This window comes from Gouania willdenowi, chromosome 22, assembly GCF_900634775.1.
Source record: "Gouania willdenowi chromosome 22, fGouWil2.1, whole genome shotgun sequence".
In the NCBI taxonomy this organism is placed as follows: Eukaryota; Metazoa; Chordata; class Actinopteri; order Blenniiformes; family Gobiesocidae; genus Gouania; species Gouania willdenowi.
In genome coordinates, this window is record NC_041065.1 from 32883167 (window position 1) to 32898908 (window position 15742).

The 15742-nt window shown below is 40.5% G+C and overlaps 1 protein-coding gene across 2 annotated transcripts in view; it reads left to right on the forward strand.

Moving 5' to 3' along the window:
* Window positions 1-3595: 3595 nt before the first annotated feature.
* The window catches only part of uggt1 (UDP-glucose glycoprotein glucosyltransferase 1), a 31701-nt gene continuing 19554 nt past the window's right edge, over window positions 3596-15742 (forward strand). For both annotated transcript variants that reach the window (XM_028437482.1, XM_028437483.1), the window contains exons 1-9: window positions 3596-3691; window positions 10564-10694; window positions 11245-11324; window positions 11450-11580; window positions 11656-11768; window positions 12419-12593; window positions 12689-12785; window positions 12861-12939; window positions 13032-13132. In XM_028437482.1, the coding sequence (XP_028293283.1) occupies window positions 10570-10694; window positions 11245-11324; window positions 11450-11580; window positions 11656-11768; window positions 12419-12593; window positions 12689-12785; window positions 12861-12939; window positions 13032-13132 (901 nt within the window). In that variant the 5' untranslated portion in view covers window positions 3596-3691; window positions 10564-10569. The remainder of the gene's footprint in view (window positions 3692-10563; window positions 10695-11244; window positions 11325-11449; window positions 11581-11655; window positions 11769-12418; window positions 12594-12688; window positions 12786-12860; window positions 12940-13031; window positions 13133-15742) is intronic.

Genomic DNA, 15742 nt, shown 5'->3' on the forward strand with positions numbered 1-15742 from the left:
AAATATTTCATTTTTACAGAGCAGTGTGTGTGTGTGTGTGTTGTTGTTACTGCAACATTGTCGTTACACACATTCAACACTGTAACACACTCAGATCGTGTCAGTGACACACAGACATCTCTGTCTCATTTTGTTCATCTCCCAAAAAAGTAAACGCACAAAATGACAATAAGAAAATATTTTATCATATATGTTTTTTTATATCTTTTATCTGTTTTTTTGTTGCATTTTTGTTGTCATTTTCTTTTAATTTGTATGTTTTCATATTGTTTGTCTGTTTTTTATAGTATGTTTTTTGCCACCCCTAAACACACACACACACACACACACACACACTGATGGGATTTATCAGAGCGTAGCTGAGTTTAGCTTCTCGTCTTCATTCTAATAACAGGAGGTGATTTGGTGTTGATCGAATAGATTAAGCCCCGCCCCCTGTGGAAGGTCACATGGCAGCAGCTCCAGATGTTTTCTACCATCACATCATAAATACAGAGATTGATCCACTTTGTCTTTTAAATGATGAAACAAACAAAACTCTGTTTGGTTTTATTTATGTTTCAAATCAAGCTTTTTTACGGAGCCCCTAAAAAGACACAAAAAGACGCCCACACTATAAATATTAAAACCTATATATTCATTGATTAGAAAGTCTAACAAAGTAATAAATAATAGGAAATAAATTAGATGATAGATATTTGTTTTTAGTGTAATTTACAGCTGATTTAGGACCCGTTAGCATTAGAGATGCTAACAGAAAGCTAACACAAGAGGAGGTTAACTTTTATTAGTTCAGTTGTTTCGAGCTTAGAAATTGTGATTAATAGCAATAAAACTTTAGTAATTGAGGATGTCATTGTAATTGACTTTCAGAGGACAAAAAATAATTGTAATCGGAGAAAATGCTGGTCACTGTAATTGTAACTCAATTGTAGTTGAACATGGGTAATTGAATACATAATTTTAAGTGAAAAATGTAATTGATCCAACCCTGTTTTGTTCACAGCCTGATGCTTTCATCACACACGCACACACACATGCGCACACACACACACACACTCTACATGTCCGACCAAGGCCAGGCTTTAATAACTGAACCCTGGTTTATTCAGGCTGTAGATCAGCTCTGACGGGGCCGAGGATGGAGACGTTCTGCTTTATGGGGTCATGGTCTGTGGTGGGCGTGGGGTCAACAAGGGTCAACGTGGCCTCCATGGACACGCTGAGCCGTGATTGGACGAGCCCAGAGGCTGAAGGGCGAGGAATGTCAAAGAGAATTTATATCAACAAAAACTGAGAATCTCTGCTTTATTCCATACGTTAGCTTTTAGCCGCTAGCTGTGATGTCATAGAGCAGCTGCTTTGGGTCTGAAAACCTTGAGAGCATCGTGGAAGAAGTTATTAGAAATAAGAATATTGATCGACACACACGACCCAGAAAAAAAGCCCTAGTTTGATCTTTCACATGTTAGAAATATTTTAAGATTAAGTATTTCTTACACATGAAAATGCAGACAACTTAAAATTTAAGTCACTTTCAATATTCTGAAATATCATGTAATTTCCCAGAATTCTGTGGGGTGGTTTGCTAGAATTTTCTGGTGTTTTAAAAAAAAAAATTGTGATTCAAAATCTACTGCAAATAATGTAGTAGTGTCTGCAAACCCAGTATGTTGTTGGAGTTTTTGAGATTATCTACAGTTTATCTGATGATTTACAAAGAGTCATATTTATTTTGTAATTTACTTTGAACAAAATCTTCCTGTGGGCCGGACTTGATGCTCTGGTGGGCTGAATTCGGCCCACGGACCTTGAGTTTGACATATGTGCTGTACATGAAGACAAACTCTTATAAAATATGATTTAAAACAAAGAAGAAGAAGAAGTCTAACTGAAAATAAGGACCTTTGATTGGTAACACTGTCAACATAAAGACTATTATAGCTGCTGCGCAGTAATGGGCGGGGCCAGTCAAATTTTGACAAGCTCCTGTCAAAAATTCAGTTATTAACACAAAAATCTATGATTTATTGGCTCCATCAGTGAAAAATTGCTGTTTAAAAATGACATTTTAAAATTGACTCCAATTGTTAACATGAGTGAGAAATTAAAAATACTGTTAAAAAAATTCAGTTTTTGAGATAAAATTCTGATATTTTCCAAACATCATCTACATTATTTTTTTTTTTTTTTTTAAGTAAACACTGAAAATGGAAACTTTTTTTATTTTCCTGTGTTAGTGCTCTGATTGGACATTATTCTAATGCTGACATGACAACATCCGGTCCATTAAAAATAAACCAAACAACTGCAAAAATCTATAGAATTACAAAACAATGACAAAAAACAAAGGAAAAATGACAAAATGTTGTACAAAATAACTGAAATACAAACTTACAAACAAACACACAAAAATATTAGAAAATTGTTCTAAATAACATCAAACAGATACACAAACTCTTTGTTAAAGCTCTGATTGGTCATTATTCTAATGCTAACATGAATGTTGATCATGTGACCCTCAGATCAGATACAATCACAGGTTTGTGGCCCCGCCCCCTGTGTTTAAAGTTTCCTGACCCTCCCATTGTTCAGTGTTGTGTTGAAAGCGTTGCTAACATTAGCATTAGCAGTGTTTAAATGGTGAGCATGGAGCAGTTTGTGGGTGAATTAGCCTCGTTTCTGACCCCATTATAAACTTTTAATTAGCAGCAGCTCACGTGAAACCACCAAACGTGTTGATAATAATGAAGGTTTAATTGAGGTCGTCGTTGGTTCCCGTTGAGATGTTCGACCTCTAAACGCCTCAACGTGTGATAGTCAGCAGAGCAGAGAGCGGAGGCTCTCCGTGTGGAATGTGACCCCAGAGTATATGACGACCAGCGGCCATTTTTCATCTGCAGATGTCAGCGTGCTGACAGATGTGTGTGTGTGTGTGTGTGTGAAGGTGACATCCAACGGGATAATTCATTAAAGCCTCTACAGAAGATCAACCGTCCAATCAAATTTCACCTCCTCAGATCACGTAGAGAGAGGAAAATGAAAAAGGACGATCTCACCTCCCCGGGACGTTGTTTCTCTACTTTTCATTTTATTTTTGTCACATTAACACAACAGTTAAAGTTGAACCTAATCCTAATCTGGCCTTTAGGGACAGTTTATATAAAACAAGTCACTTCGACTCAGGCTAAACGTGTTTAAATGATGATTCATGACCTTAAAAACACAAAGTCAGATAACAACAAATGAAGCCTGGTTTCCTCTGGCTTTCATCATGTGATCATGTGTGTGAAGAAGATATGATACAGGTATTATTAATCTGTTTATCATAGAAAGAGATACAGGCCTTATGGAATCAAACGTTCACATTTATTCACACAAAAAAGAAAAACACACAAACATCAGCAGAAATACACAAAACTAAATTAACAAAAAATACACAAAATTACTTCAAATCCATTCAAATTAACATAAAAAAACACAGAACAGCAGTAAAAATAGGCAAAATTACTCAAAATACACACAAAATAAAAGAAAATTACACAAAACAACATCAGTTAATGTTTGGCTGTTTTTAATCAATGGTTTAGGAGTTCTGAACAGGCGCGCTGCGGTCGCCCTCTGAGGCTGACTGTAGGACCCCTCTACTGCCGGTGAATCAGTGGATGTAGAAACAGCGGAACCGGCTCTGGTACGTATTAAATGTCTTTTTTCTCTCTGTTTCTTCACAGTTAAACGCATGTGTTTGGTATTAAAGACACATTTACAAATAGGATATGGTTTTATCTGCCTGTGGTTATGGAAATAGGTTGAAATGTTGCAGTTTATCATGTGTTCAGGTGTTGCTAGCATCACACTGCTTAGCTAGTAGCGCGACTTTATATCGATGTGTTTTCTATCTGATAACCTGCAGGTCTGCTTTTATTTGAATAATGAGCGTGTTATTGAGATAAACAGCTGATATCTGACACATAATGACGTTTATTTGGGTATTAATAATATAAGGTGTGACAGTTAACAGGCTCCTCAGTGAAAACTCACGGATGTTCGATCTGAGCTCTGATTGGACGACGGAGACACGCTGAACGTTTCTATTGGATGGAGATTTGTTTATGATCGAGAGACGGGACACGCCTACTGTCATATAGTTATGTTATTATGGCGTTACCTGTAAATGTAATATTTATCTTACAGATAACAATCTATTAGATAGATGTTTGGGGACTTGCTCAACATCCACTAAGCCACTCCCCTTTGTAGAATAGAATAGAATAGAACTATTGTTTACCTTCAGGCTGTAGATCTGTGTGAACCAATATTATTTATGGTTTATGGTCTTTTTCCAGGATCGGGTGTGGTAGGTTGTTGAAGAAGAAGTTGCTCCTTGCATGCCTTCTTCACACCCACATGAGAGTTAGCCAACTCTGTTGTAAGCTCCAACAGGAAGTCTATCCGTCTCTCCTGCCTCCCGGTGCATGTTTGATAAAGCACATATGCATTCAGTGCTGCAATGTCAATCATGTTGTAGAACACTGCGACCGGCCATCGCCATGTTCCTGTGCGCACACTGTACTCCTGGTCCATCACATCTACACCACACTTTGTGGTGTTGTATTGGGTGATGGTGTTTGGCTTCCTTTTGGTGGTATCCTCAGTCTCAGCCACGCTGTGCATGCTGCTGAGAACGTAGACGGTCTTTTTCTGTTTGGCCGTATACACTGTCAGCGTGGCACCAGTGGTTGAAAACACCTAATAAATAAGATAAATTGTTATTTTCACAGCACACACAATGACACAGGTGTTGATGAAAAAAAGACTTGCAACATACCTGAGTGGTGAATTCAATGCGGTCCGTTTGTCTAGTTGACAGAGGAATTTCCCTGAAAATCTAGTTAAATGTGCCAAGTATGGTGGTTTTCATACTAAGCAGTTGTTGTGCAAGTGAGAGCGATGTGAAGAAATTGTCGGTGGTGACAGTTCGGCCCTTGTTCATGAATGGTTCCATCAGCCTCATCACTACACTCTCTGACAGTCTCTCCTTACGAGGATGACTGGGGTCCTTTCCAAGATATGGGAGGATTTTGCAGATGTACTTGGATTTCAAATCGCAAACCACCCAAAATTTGATCCTAAACTTATCAAGGTTTTGTTGCAATGTAGTGCAGGAAACAGCAGCGAGTCTTTGACGGGAAAAGCTGTTCATCAATAGTGATGTGTCGACCAGGGTTGTAGGATGTGATGCAGTTGGTGACAAACGATCCCCACACATCGGAAATTGCAGCAAACTTATCGGTCTCCGCTCGCTCACTGCGCGTGAACATGTCATCAAAGCGTAGGTGTCGCATGATGATGTCTTGGAAGCGGTTTCGGGACATAGTTGCAATGATCCGTGGGTTTCCCAGGTTTGCTGACCAGCTGAAATGAATTCTCATTTGAAAGCAAGCTATAAGCTATTTCTATAAATATGGAAATTCGGACCATTTCACATCTGGCCGGTAACCCTACATGACAATGTGAGAAATGGTCAATCGAGTCCTCTGCTTGTTATACATGAACGATCCTCTCAAAACTCCCCTGTTTGTACGCCTCTTTTTGTGCCACAGTCAGACAATTGAGCAACAAACAAGTGAAATCTGCATTACAGTTGATGATACTCATATCCGATGTGAGAAGCAGTATTATAGTTAGAGCTCCTCTGCTTCCTACTCTTGTATTTTCTTTATTTACTTTTATTGTTGATAGTTTTTTATTTTATTTACTTTTTTTAACAACTGTAAAGTGTTTTTAAAATGTGCTTATAAATAAAATGTATTGTTATTATTGATAGTAAAGCTAGATTTTTGAGTGTGAAAAGCACAGTATGAGTTCTCACTTTGAAAAGGTAAATTTACAAGGTTCACCATTCTCTAACCAGGTCCATGATTATTTTTATTATGATATTATTTTACAAATGCTGAAGTACTGAACCAGAGCGACAGTGTGATTTATATTGTGCATTGTCATTTTGAGGAAAAATTATTGAGCTTTGAGTTTTGGTCCATATTGCCCAGCCTTAATTGTCAATAATAACATTTATGTTTTTCAGCACCTCTATTATTGATTAGGCACATGTGTCAAATTTAAGGTTAGTGTAGTTTTTGCCAACCAGAGGTGTGTGTACCCCAAGAGATACTTGAATACTTTGAAGAGGGTTTTGGGAAATATTGATGGATTTATGTCAAACCTAAACATGTCACTCTCAGACAGTGTTTATCTGTGAATAGATTCTATGTTGACTTATTTTGCAATTAACTCTGTCAGTGTTGAAATCGAACTTGAGATCAGAGTCAAATTCATCAGTCAATGATTTTTTTTAACATCCTCCCCATCATGACTTCTGCTCAGTGCGACACAGGATTTCCACTGGATGCATCGCATCTCTGTAACGTCTCCGTGCTCCACTGTCGGTCATTCTCCAACCCCTCCGTCTGTGATGTGTATCTGTTGCAGTGAGATGTTTTCTTCAGGGTTGGGCTCAATTACGTTTTTCAGCTACAATTGTGTTTTCAATTAACCATGTTCAATTCTGATTATAGTGACCAGCATTTTTTTCAATTACAATTATGTTGTCAATTACTAAAGTTCAATTACTATTAATCACAATTACTGAGCCTGAAATAAATAACTTTATCATCAGTATACATCTATATTTAATTTGTTTTTAAAAGGTAAAATGTGGGAAAGCTTGATATGAAACATATTTTAATAATTGTTAGCTACCTATGTGTAGAATTGTAAATTGAACTATAACAACTATTCCCCACTGTCCCCAGATTTACATTAAATTATAATTGACAATTTTTATAGAATTGTTATGACAATCACAAAATCAATTATTTAAACTCAATCACAATTTAATTACAATTACGACAGCAACAGCTTTTTAAAATGCATCCATTTTCTTTCGCTTTTATCCGGGGCCGGGTCGTGGAGGCACCAGTCTCAGCAGAGATGCCCAGACCTCCCAATCCACGCACACCTCCTCCAGCCGTTCTGGGGGAACCCCGAGGCGACACCAGGCCAGCTCAGAGACATAGTCCCTCCAGCGTGTCCTGGTTTTCCACGAGGCCTCTTCCCAATAGGACATGTCTGAAACACCTCCCGAGGGAGGCGACCAGGAGGCATCCAAAACAGATGCCCGAGCCACCTCAGCTGGCTCCTTTTGACCTGAAGGAGCAGCGACTCTACTCCGAGCTCCTCCCGAGTGACTGAGCTTCTCACCCTATCTCGAAGGGTGCGCCCAGCCACCCTGCGAAGGAAACTCATTTCGGCCGCCTGTATCCGCAATCTTGTCCTTTCGGTCATTACCCAAATCTCATGACCATAGGTGAGGGTAGGAACGTAGATCGATCGGTAAATTGAGAGCTTTCCCCCCGACTCAGCTCCCTCTTCACCACAACAGTCCGATAAAGCGACCGCATCACTGCTGACGCCGCACCGATCTGTCTATCGATCTCACGCTCCATCCGACCCTCACTCGTGAACAAGACCCCGAGATACTTGAACTCCTCCACTTGAGGCAAGGACTCTACACCGACCCAGAGAGGGGAAGCCACCTTTTGGTGGAGAACCATGGCCCCAGATTTGGAGGTGCTGATCCTCATCCCGGCTGCTTCACACTCGTCTGCAAACCGCCCCAGTGCACGCTGAAGGCCCCGATTTCAGGAAGCCAACAGAACATCATCTGCAAACAGCAGAGATGAAATCCTGAGCTTCCCATATCGGACCCCCTCCGGTCCCTGGCTGCACCTAGAAATTCTGTCCATAAAAGTAATGAACAGAACCAGTGACAAAGGACAGCCCTGGCGGAGACCAACATGCACTGGAAACAGGTCTGACTTACTGCCGGCATTGTGAACCAGGCTCCTGCTGTGGTCATACAGGGAACGGACAGCCCTTAGCAAAAGGCCCCGGACCCCATACTCCCGGATCACCCCCCACAGGGCACCACGAGGGACACGGTCGAACGCCTTCTCCAGATCCATAAAGCGCATGTGGACTGGTTGGGCGAACTCCCACGAACCCTCGAGCACCCGATGAAGGGTATAGTGCTGGTCCAGTGTGGCGCGACCGGGACGAAAACCGCATTGTTCCTCTTGAATCCGAGGTTCGACTATCGGCCGGATCCTCCTCTCCAGCACCCTAAAGTAGACCTTGCCAGGGAGGCTGAGGAGTGTGATCCCTCTGTAGTTGGAGGCGCACACCCTCCGATCCCCCTTCTTAAAGAGAGGGACCACCACCACCCTGGTCTGCCAATCCAGAGCCACTGTACCCAATGTGTCAACCAAGACAGTCCTACAACATCCAGAGACTTGAGGTACTCAGGACGAATCTCATCCACCCCCGGAGCCCTGCCCCCGAGGAGCTTTCCAACCACCTCGGTGACTTCAGCCCGGGTGATGGGCGAGTCTGCCTCTGATTCCCCAGCCTCTGCTTCCTCATCGGAAAACGTGGCAGTGGGATTAAGGAGACCCTCGAAGTACTCTCTTCTACTGCCCGACAAACATCCCCAGTTGAGGTCAGCAGCTCCCCCCCTGCACTGTAAACAGTATTGGTGAAGCACTGCTTCCCCCTCCTGAGGCGCCGAACGGTTTGCCAAAATCTCTTCGAGGCCGACCAATAGTCCTCCTCCATGGCTTCTCCGAACTCCTCCAGACCCGTGTTTTTTGCCTCTGCGACCACGCGGGCTGCCAGCACGCTTTGCCTGCCGGTACCTCTTGGCTGCCTCCGGAGTCCTACCAACCAAAAAGGCCAGGTAGGTCTCCTTCTTCAGCTTGACGGCATCCCTTACTTCCGGGCGCTACCACCGGGTTCGGGGATTGCCGCCGCGACAGGCACCAGAGACTTTACGGCCACAGCTGCGAACGGCCGCATCGACGATGGAGGAGGAGAACATGGTCCACTCGGACTCCATGTCTCCCACCTCCCTTGGGATCTGGGAGAAGCTCATCCGGAGTTGAAGACCTCACTCGCAGAGGGATCCACCAGACGTTCCCAACAGACCCTCACCACACGTTTGGGCCTGCCAGGTCTGACCGGCTTCCTCCCCTGCCAGCGGATCCAGCTCACCACCAGGTGGTGATCGGTTGACAGCTCAGCCCCACTCTTCACCCGAGTGTCCGAGTCACGCGGCCGGAGATCAGATGATACAACTACAAAGTCGATCATCGACCTCCGGCCTAGAGTGTCCTGGTGCCACGTGCATTTATGGACACCCTTGTGCTTGAACATGGTGTTTGTTATGGACAAACTGTAACTGGCACAGAAGATAAAGATAAAGATAAATCGGTCGATCACTATTAGGTAATCTATATCTGAGCTGGTGCTGCTAGTCTGTGCACTAATCCTGGCCTGCTCGGTACTTGTTGTAACACATTATAACAAAATAACAGTGATTTTTCTCATTGTTGAAGAGAAATGGAGTATTAAAATTATTTAAATTGTACACATGGATTTAACACCTCACTCCTAAAAAGCTGCTGGTGTTGTTTAACAAATTAACACCGTCAGAGTCGACTGTGTTTGCCAAGAATAGTGTGTTATCTGGCAGAGAAGAAGGAGCACGTTGTGGTAACTTAATAGTGTCTCATCATACTTAAAGCTGCATGTGTATCACCTAATTTATATATGGCACAAAGACACATGATGGCAACGTTCATTGATGATTGTCCTTATTTTAAGATGAATTCTTAGTTTTCTTTTGTGTTTATGAAGAATTCAACAAATATTAAACCAGGAAACTCTTGTTTTTTTCCCCTAATAATAAATATATTAGGGCTGCTCAATTAATCAAATTTCTATTATGATTTTGATTATTACACCCAACGATTACAAAAATAACATAATCGATGAAAAACGATTAAAAAAAATAAAATAAAATAATTTTATTTTATTCGCTAAATAAAACAAACCCACTATTGCAGACATCTACAAATAATAAAGCTCGGCACACACATGTTATCAATACTAACTTTGAGTTGTTTAATCCACGCACATGCAAGCTCCTCCCCTCCGCCCCTCTCAAAGCCAAAGCTAGCCTGTAGGCTAACACGAGGAAAGTTGTTGCTAGAGGTCTGAAACATGGCAGGAGAAACGTAGCAAAAACACTGGTAAACAAGAGGCAAGTCAAATTCTCTTCTATGAAACACTTTGGGTTTGACGATAAAGACCTGATGAGCAAAGACACATCACGTGCAACAAGTGTTTGTTTTGTGGCAAAGGTGAAACATACTTGATTTTAGTGTTTGAAGGATTTTATTTATATTTTATTTATTTATTTATTTATTTTTGTACAAAAATAAATAACTTTTGGGTTGACAAATAATTGTTTGACTAATTCGTGGTTTCAATTATGACTAAAATAATCTTGATTATTTTTTCTATAATCGAGCATCCCTGAAATCTAGTGAGTGTATGATGTAGAGATGCTGTGTCTTTGCTCTGAAGCCTGTGTGTTGCTACCTGTGTCTATAAATAAATAGAGCTGTGTGGGCGTGTTCTGATCCTTTGTCTGATTTTTTTTAGCTAAAGATGTTGGTGCTGTGGACCCTGCTGCTGTCGCTGCTCTCTGATTCGTCTGCTGACTCTGATTCAAAGGCCATTACCACGACGCTCAAAACCAAATGGGCTGATACGCCTCTGCTGCTGGAGGCCAGGTATGAATATAGGCTTAAGTCTGCATTAACACGCTGTTCTCCTCTAAGTTTATACTGAGATTTAGTGTGAGTTAGTGAACGTTTAACAGCCTGCGATGCCGTAAAGCAGAGGAATCAAACTCACGTTAGTTCAGGAGCAGTTTGATCTGTAATGGGCTGCAGAATTTAGACAGAAAAACAAGTGATTTCAACAATGATGGTCCTGGTTTGAACTTCCACGTATAACTGATATGTAAATTATGTAAAAGTCATAGGGCCTCTGATTTTCTGTTTCAGGTTTTACCCATTTATGTGTCACGTAGAGTAAACATTTAATTTTGCAAAATAAAAATAATTTTTATCTACAAATTTGATAAATTGATGAAATCGATTTTTTTTTTTTGCCCAGCCCTAGTGTCACGTTTCATTTCTGGTTCCTAATCTATCCCTTTTTAGATTATTTCCTGCTATTACATTTCCTAAAAGGGCCTTATTTTTGACATTTGTTGTGTTTTGTTTTTTTTTGTTTTAAAGCTAATCAAACCGTACTCTTCATCTTCTTCTTCCTCAGTGAGTTTCTGGCAGAGGAGAGTCAGGAGATGTTCTGGGACTTTGTGGAAACAACTCAAAACATGGAAGGAGAGCACATCGGTAGAGTTAAACAGCTTTTCCTTCGTTTCTCTTTGTGCGTCATTAGTGACCGTCTGGGGTCGTTAGGATTTAAATGAAACAGATGAAGACTTCTTGGTGCTGATTTGTGTGTTAACTTTACACAGGGAGTGATCAGGACTACTACAAGCTGATTGTGACCAAAGCTAGCTCGTTGCTCAGCCCTACAGAAGTGAACATGCTGAAGTTTGCCCTCTCAATGAGAGCCTACTCATCAACTGTACATTCCTTCCAGCAGGTAAGAAGTTCATAAAGTCCTGTAAATGCTACTAAAAGAACAAACATGATATATACTCATGTTTTCCATCTTCAGATAGCTTTGACTGAGCCTCCACCGTCTGGCTGCACCGCCTTTCTCAGCGTCCACGGAGAGAAAAGCTGTGACGTAGAAAACTTTGAAACACTCGTAAAACATGCAGCTGAAAGGTAAACACCAACAAATACTGAATGATTAAGGGCAAAATGTTCAATATGAACACATTTGGGATATTTAAAATCATGGAACTCAAGGAATGTTAGTATCAGATGTTCGTAACTAACAACGAACCATATTTAGTAACGGTGTGGTGGTAAACAACATGAAAAGTTGGTCACAGCCATCACACACTCAATGGTTCCTATTCTAATACCTAATATTCTTCATTGACCTTTTAAACATTCACATCAAAGAGTTGTTCTGGTGTTTCCATGGATACAGTGTATGAAAACAAAGAAGAAAGGGAAAAAGCAGACCCACCTTATTTCCCGGTTAAAAAGGAACAAAATACTTGACATGCTGTGCACCTGCTCACAAGCTCCAGAGTCACAGCTATGGGGATTACACAAGCTAGTTTTAGCAGACATAATAACAACAGAAATGCACAGAATGACAGAAAAATCTACAAAATGACAACAAAAATACAAAAGATTATTCCAGAAAACACAAAACAACAATAAAAATACAAAAAAAATGACTCCAGAAAACACAAAAATGTACAGAAAAATCTATAAAATTACAAGAATTACTCCGAAAAAACACAGTGACTCATAACCGACAAAAGCACTACAGACTACTAACGCCTGGTTCTCTCCTTCAGACCAAAGCCGTTCCTGTTCAAAGGTGATCATATCTACGCTGGTTCACGTCCAGATTCTCCCGTCGTCATCGTTTACGCTGAGCTCGGCACTCTTGATTTCTATGACCTTCACCAAGTGGTTTCTTTCAAAGCAAGCGAAGGCTCTGTGACTTATGTGCTGCGTCACTATCAGGCTGTACGTGATTATTAAATCTAATATTTACTCACATCTTCATTCATTCATTAAACCTCTTCATCATCCTCTTACGTTGTTTCCTCTGTAATAATCAGAACCCCAGTCCAAAGAAAGTCCATCTGTCTGGATATGGAGTCGAGTTGGCCATTAAAAACCAAGAGTACAAAGCAAAGGATGATACACAGGTCCAAGGTACACACACTTCAACACACACACACACACGTTCCTGATGGGAACATCCAGTGAATGATGGATTGTGGTTTTCAGGGGCAGAGGTGAACTCTACGGTGATCGGAGGAAATGATCCAGTGGACGAGGTCCAGGGATTTCTGTTTGGAAAACTGAAGTGAGTGACAGTTTGACACTTTGGACTTACACACTCGTACAACTCTTTATCAGCCAGTTATTGATGAATGTGTGTCTTCTTTCTCTCTCCAGGACCAAATACCCTGAACTGAAAGAGCAACTGAAAGAGCTGAGGAAGCATTTAGTGGAAAGCACCAATGAAATGGCACCGTTGAAAGTCTGGCAAATGCAAGGTTTGATTTTTCCACATCATCTCCAGCTCATTATCAGCTCACTTTCTGTTTCCTGCTGTTCTGTTCATCAGGGTTGTGATTTGATATTATTTAATCATGTTATCCTCTTCAACAGAAATTTAAGCCTTACATCTGCACACTCACTTTATACAACACTCATTTTATACAAAAGGTGATCAAATAAATCACAAATGACAGAAAAATATACAAAATGTCAATAAAATTACAAGAAATTACTCCCAAAACACAAACATTACTCATGCCACAAAACGACAACAAAAAATGCACAACATGAGTCCACAAAATACAAAAAAGTACAAGAAAATAAAAAAATGTTCACAAATTTACAAGAATTACTCCAAAAAGACACAAAATAACTCATGACCCACAAAACAACAACAGAAATACACACAATGACAGAAAAAAATCTACAAAATGTCAACAAAATACAAGAAATTATACACGTGACAACATGACTCAAAAAAACACAAAAAAGTATTGAAAAATATACGAAATGTCCACAAAATTATAAGAATTCTCCAAAAACACAAAAAGCAACAATAACACTAAATGAAAGAATAATTTACAAGAACACCCAAAAAGGAAACATAAACACAAAATAACCACTAAAATATACAAAGATGGCCGGAAAATTTACAAAAAGATAATAAAAACCTGTTTCTTTAATCCTTTCCAATGAGAACCTGCGATAGGCTTCAGGGCAGATAAAGATCTTATGTGTGTTGTGTTGGTGCAGCATTGAGCTTTAAGTCTTTCTAAGTGAAATAATTAACAGTATGTTGAAGCTGATGTGTCTGTTCACTCCTTTCATTGATGATTTTATTTTAAATCACAGGAAAAAAAGGCCTTTGTTGCTTTAGCCTTGATGTCTATCAGCCGAGTCCTCGTATCTTTAATCATCAGCTGTTTCCTCTTTTGTTACTTTATAACATAAGGATGCAGAATATACTGTAATCAGTGATGTCCCCAAAAAAAAGTTGAAGGCTAAAACTTGTGGCGAGACATCACTGCGGCAACTCCGCCGTAGCGCGTGGTTGGCGCGCTACCACATTTTGCAAAAATGATGCTATATGGTGGTATGATGTATTTTCTCTCCTATGTTTTGTTTGCATGATGTATTTACAAGTTGAAATTGCGCCTGCTGGAGCATTATGCTAATGAGGGCTCCGTTATGTAAAGCGGCTATGATTTCTGAACCGCCATTAAATCCTGAGCACAGAAATTTGAAACACAGTTTATGAATCCTAGCTCCACAATTACATTATAAACGGTTGAATGGCTTTGTACATATTTTAAGGAAAACATTTGACCTATTTAATGTGTTTAGAATAAAATGGCTGAATTTGCTTTACACAAAAAACGTATTCAGTTCCATAGAGAAGAATTAAAACCAGTAAAAAATAAATAAATAAAAATATTCTTACTGTGTAAAGGCTCAAACATACTCGGGCGGAACCCATGCACAACGGACTCTCTCCTCAGAGCTTACGTACTTGGGCGCACCACTGCATAGTAGTTTCCATTAAAATCCTACATGTCCCATGATTCTTAGCGCTTCTCTGTTGGGCTTGTTCTCCTGGGACGTGTTTTAAAGGTGTCGCTACTGTCGTAGCTCGTCTGCCAGTTTCTCTAAGGTTGTGTTCGTTTCTCCTCTGTTTCACCAGGAGGTGAAATACAGGTTGATGTTGCATTTAATGCAGGTCGATACAATGCAGAGCAGTGTTTTGTGTGACACCAACTACGAGAAGTCAGCGCGGTCGCACTGCTTGGTGGAGCGTGAGATGAACTCTCACGTGACTTCACGTGAGATTTAGAGAATGGCCACTGAAAGAGCATTGCAAAAGTTTCTCAAAGTGTGGAAAACTTCAATCTTTCCTGGATTTTAACGATTCTTTCGGTGCTAAAGAGATACGGAATCATTTATGAACATGTTAAAAGGTTGGAATGTAGCCAGAAAGAGCGTAGCAGACGATTCCGCTCGCCGCCTACGCTTCTGGACATCACTGAGTATATATACAGTATATGGCACAACCCTGGTGAATGATGGCTTTTGATTGGGTGACATCATTAATGACACATTTAATGTTGCAGGTGATGGACTTTGACTTTTCTTAGCTGATATAGAGGATGTGGAGGTTTTATGGTGACTCTACATAAACCATGTGGAGGCGTTGCCAGGAGCTTTTATTGTGGTAAATGAAGGATATGAGGGTGTTGCTCTGTCAGCCATTTGTCTTTATCCTCTCATCCACTGGGGCTCATTAGCAGTGCCTGTTAGCTGAGATGAGTCCCCCCCGGGACTCACAATCACACACACCACAGCACTGTTTCACACAACCCTCCATCCCTCCCTCCCCTCCACCTTATCAACCAAAACCACCACACCGAGGTGAACGTCTAATTAGACACTAGGCAGCATAAGTTATTGTTATCCTGCATGTTCTTTCTTTCTTTTTTTGCTTTGCAACTTTGTTTGCAAAAAATATCAGAATTTACACAAAATTACTCAAAAAACACAAAATATTACAGAAACATATACAAAGACAACTAAAGATAAATTATTAAAAAATAGTAAAACAACAAAAAATA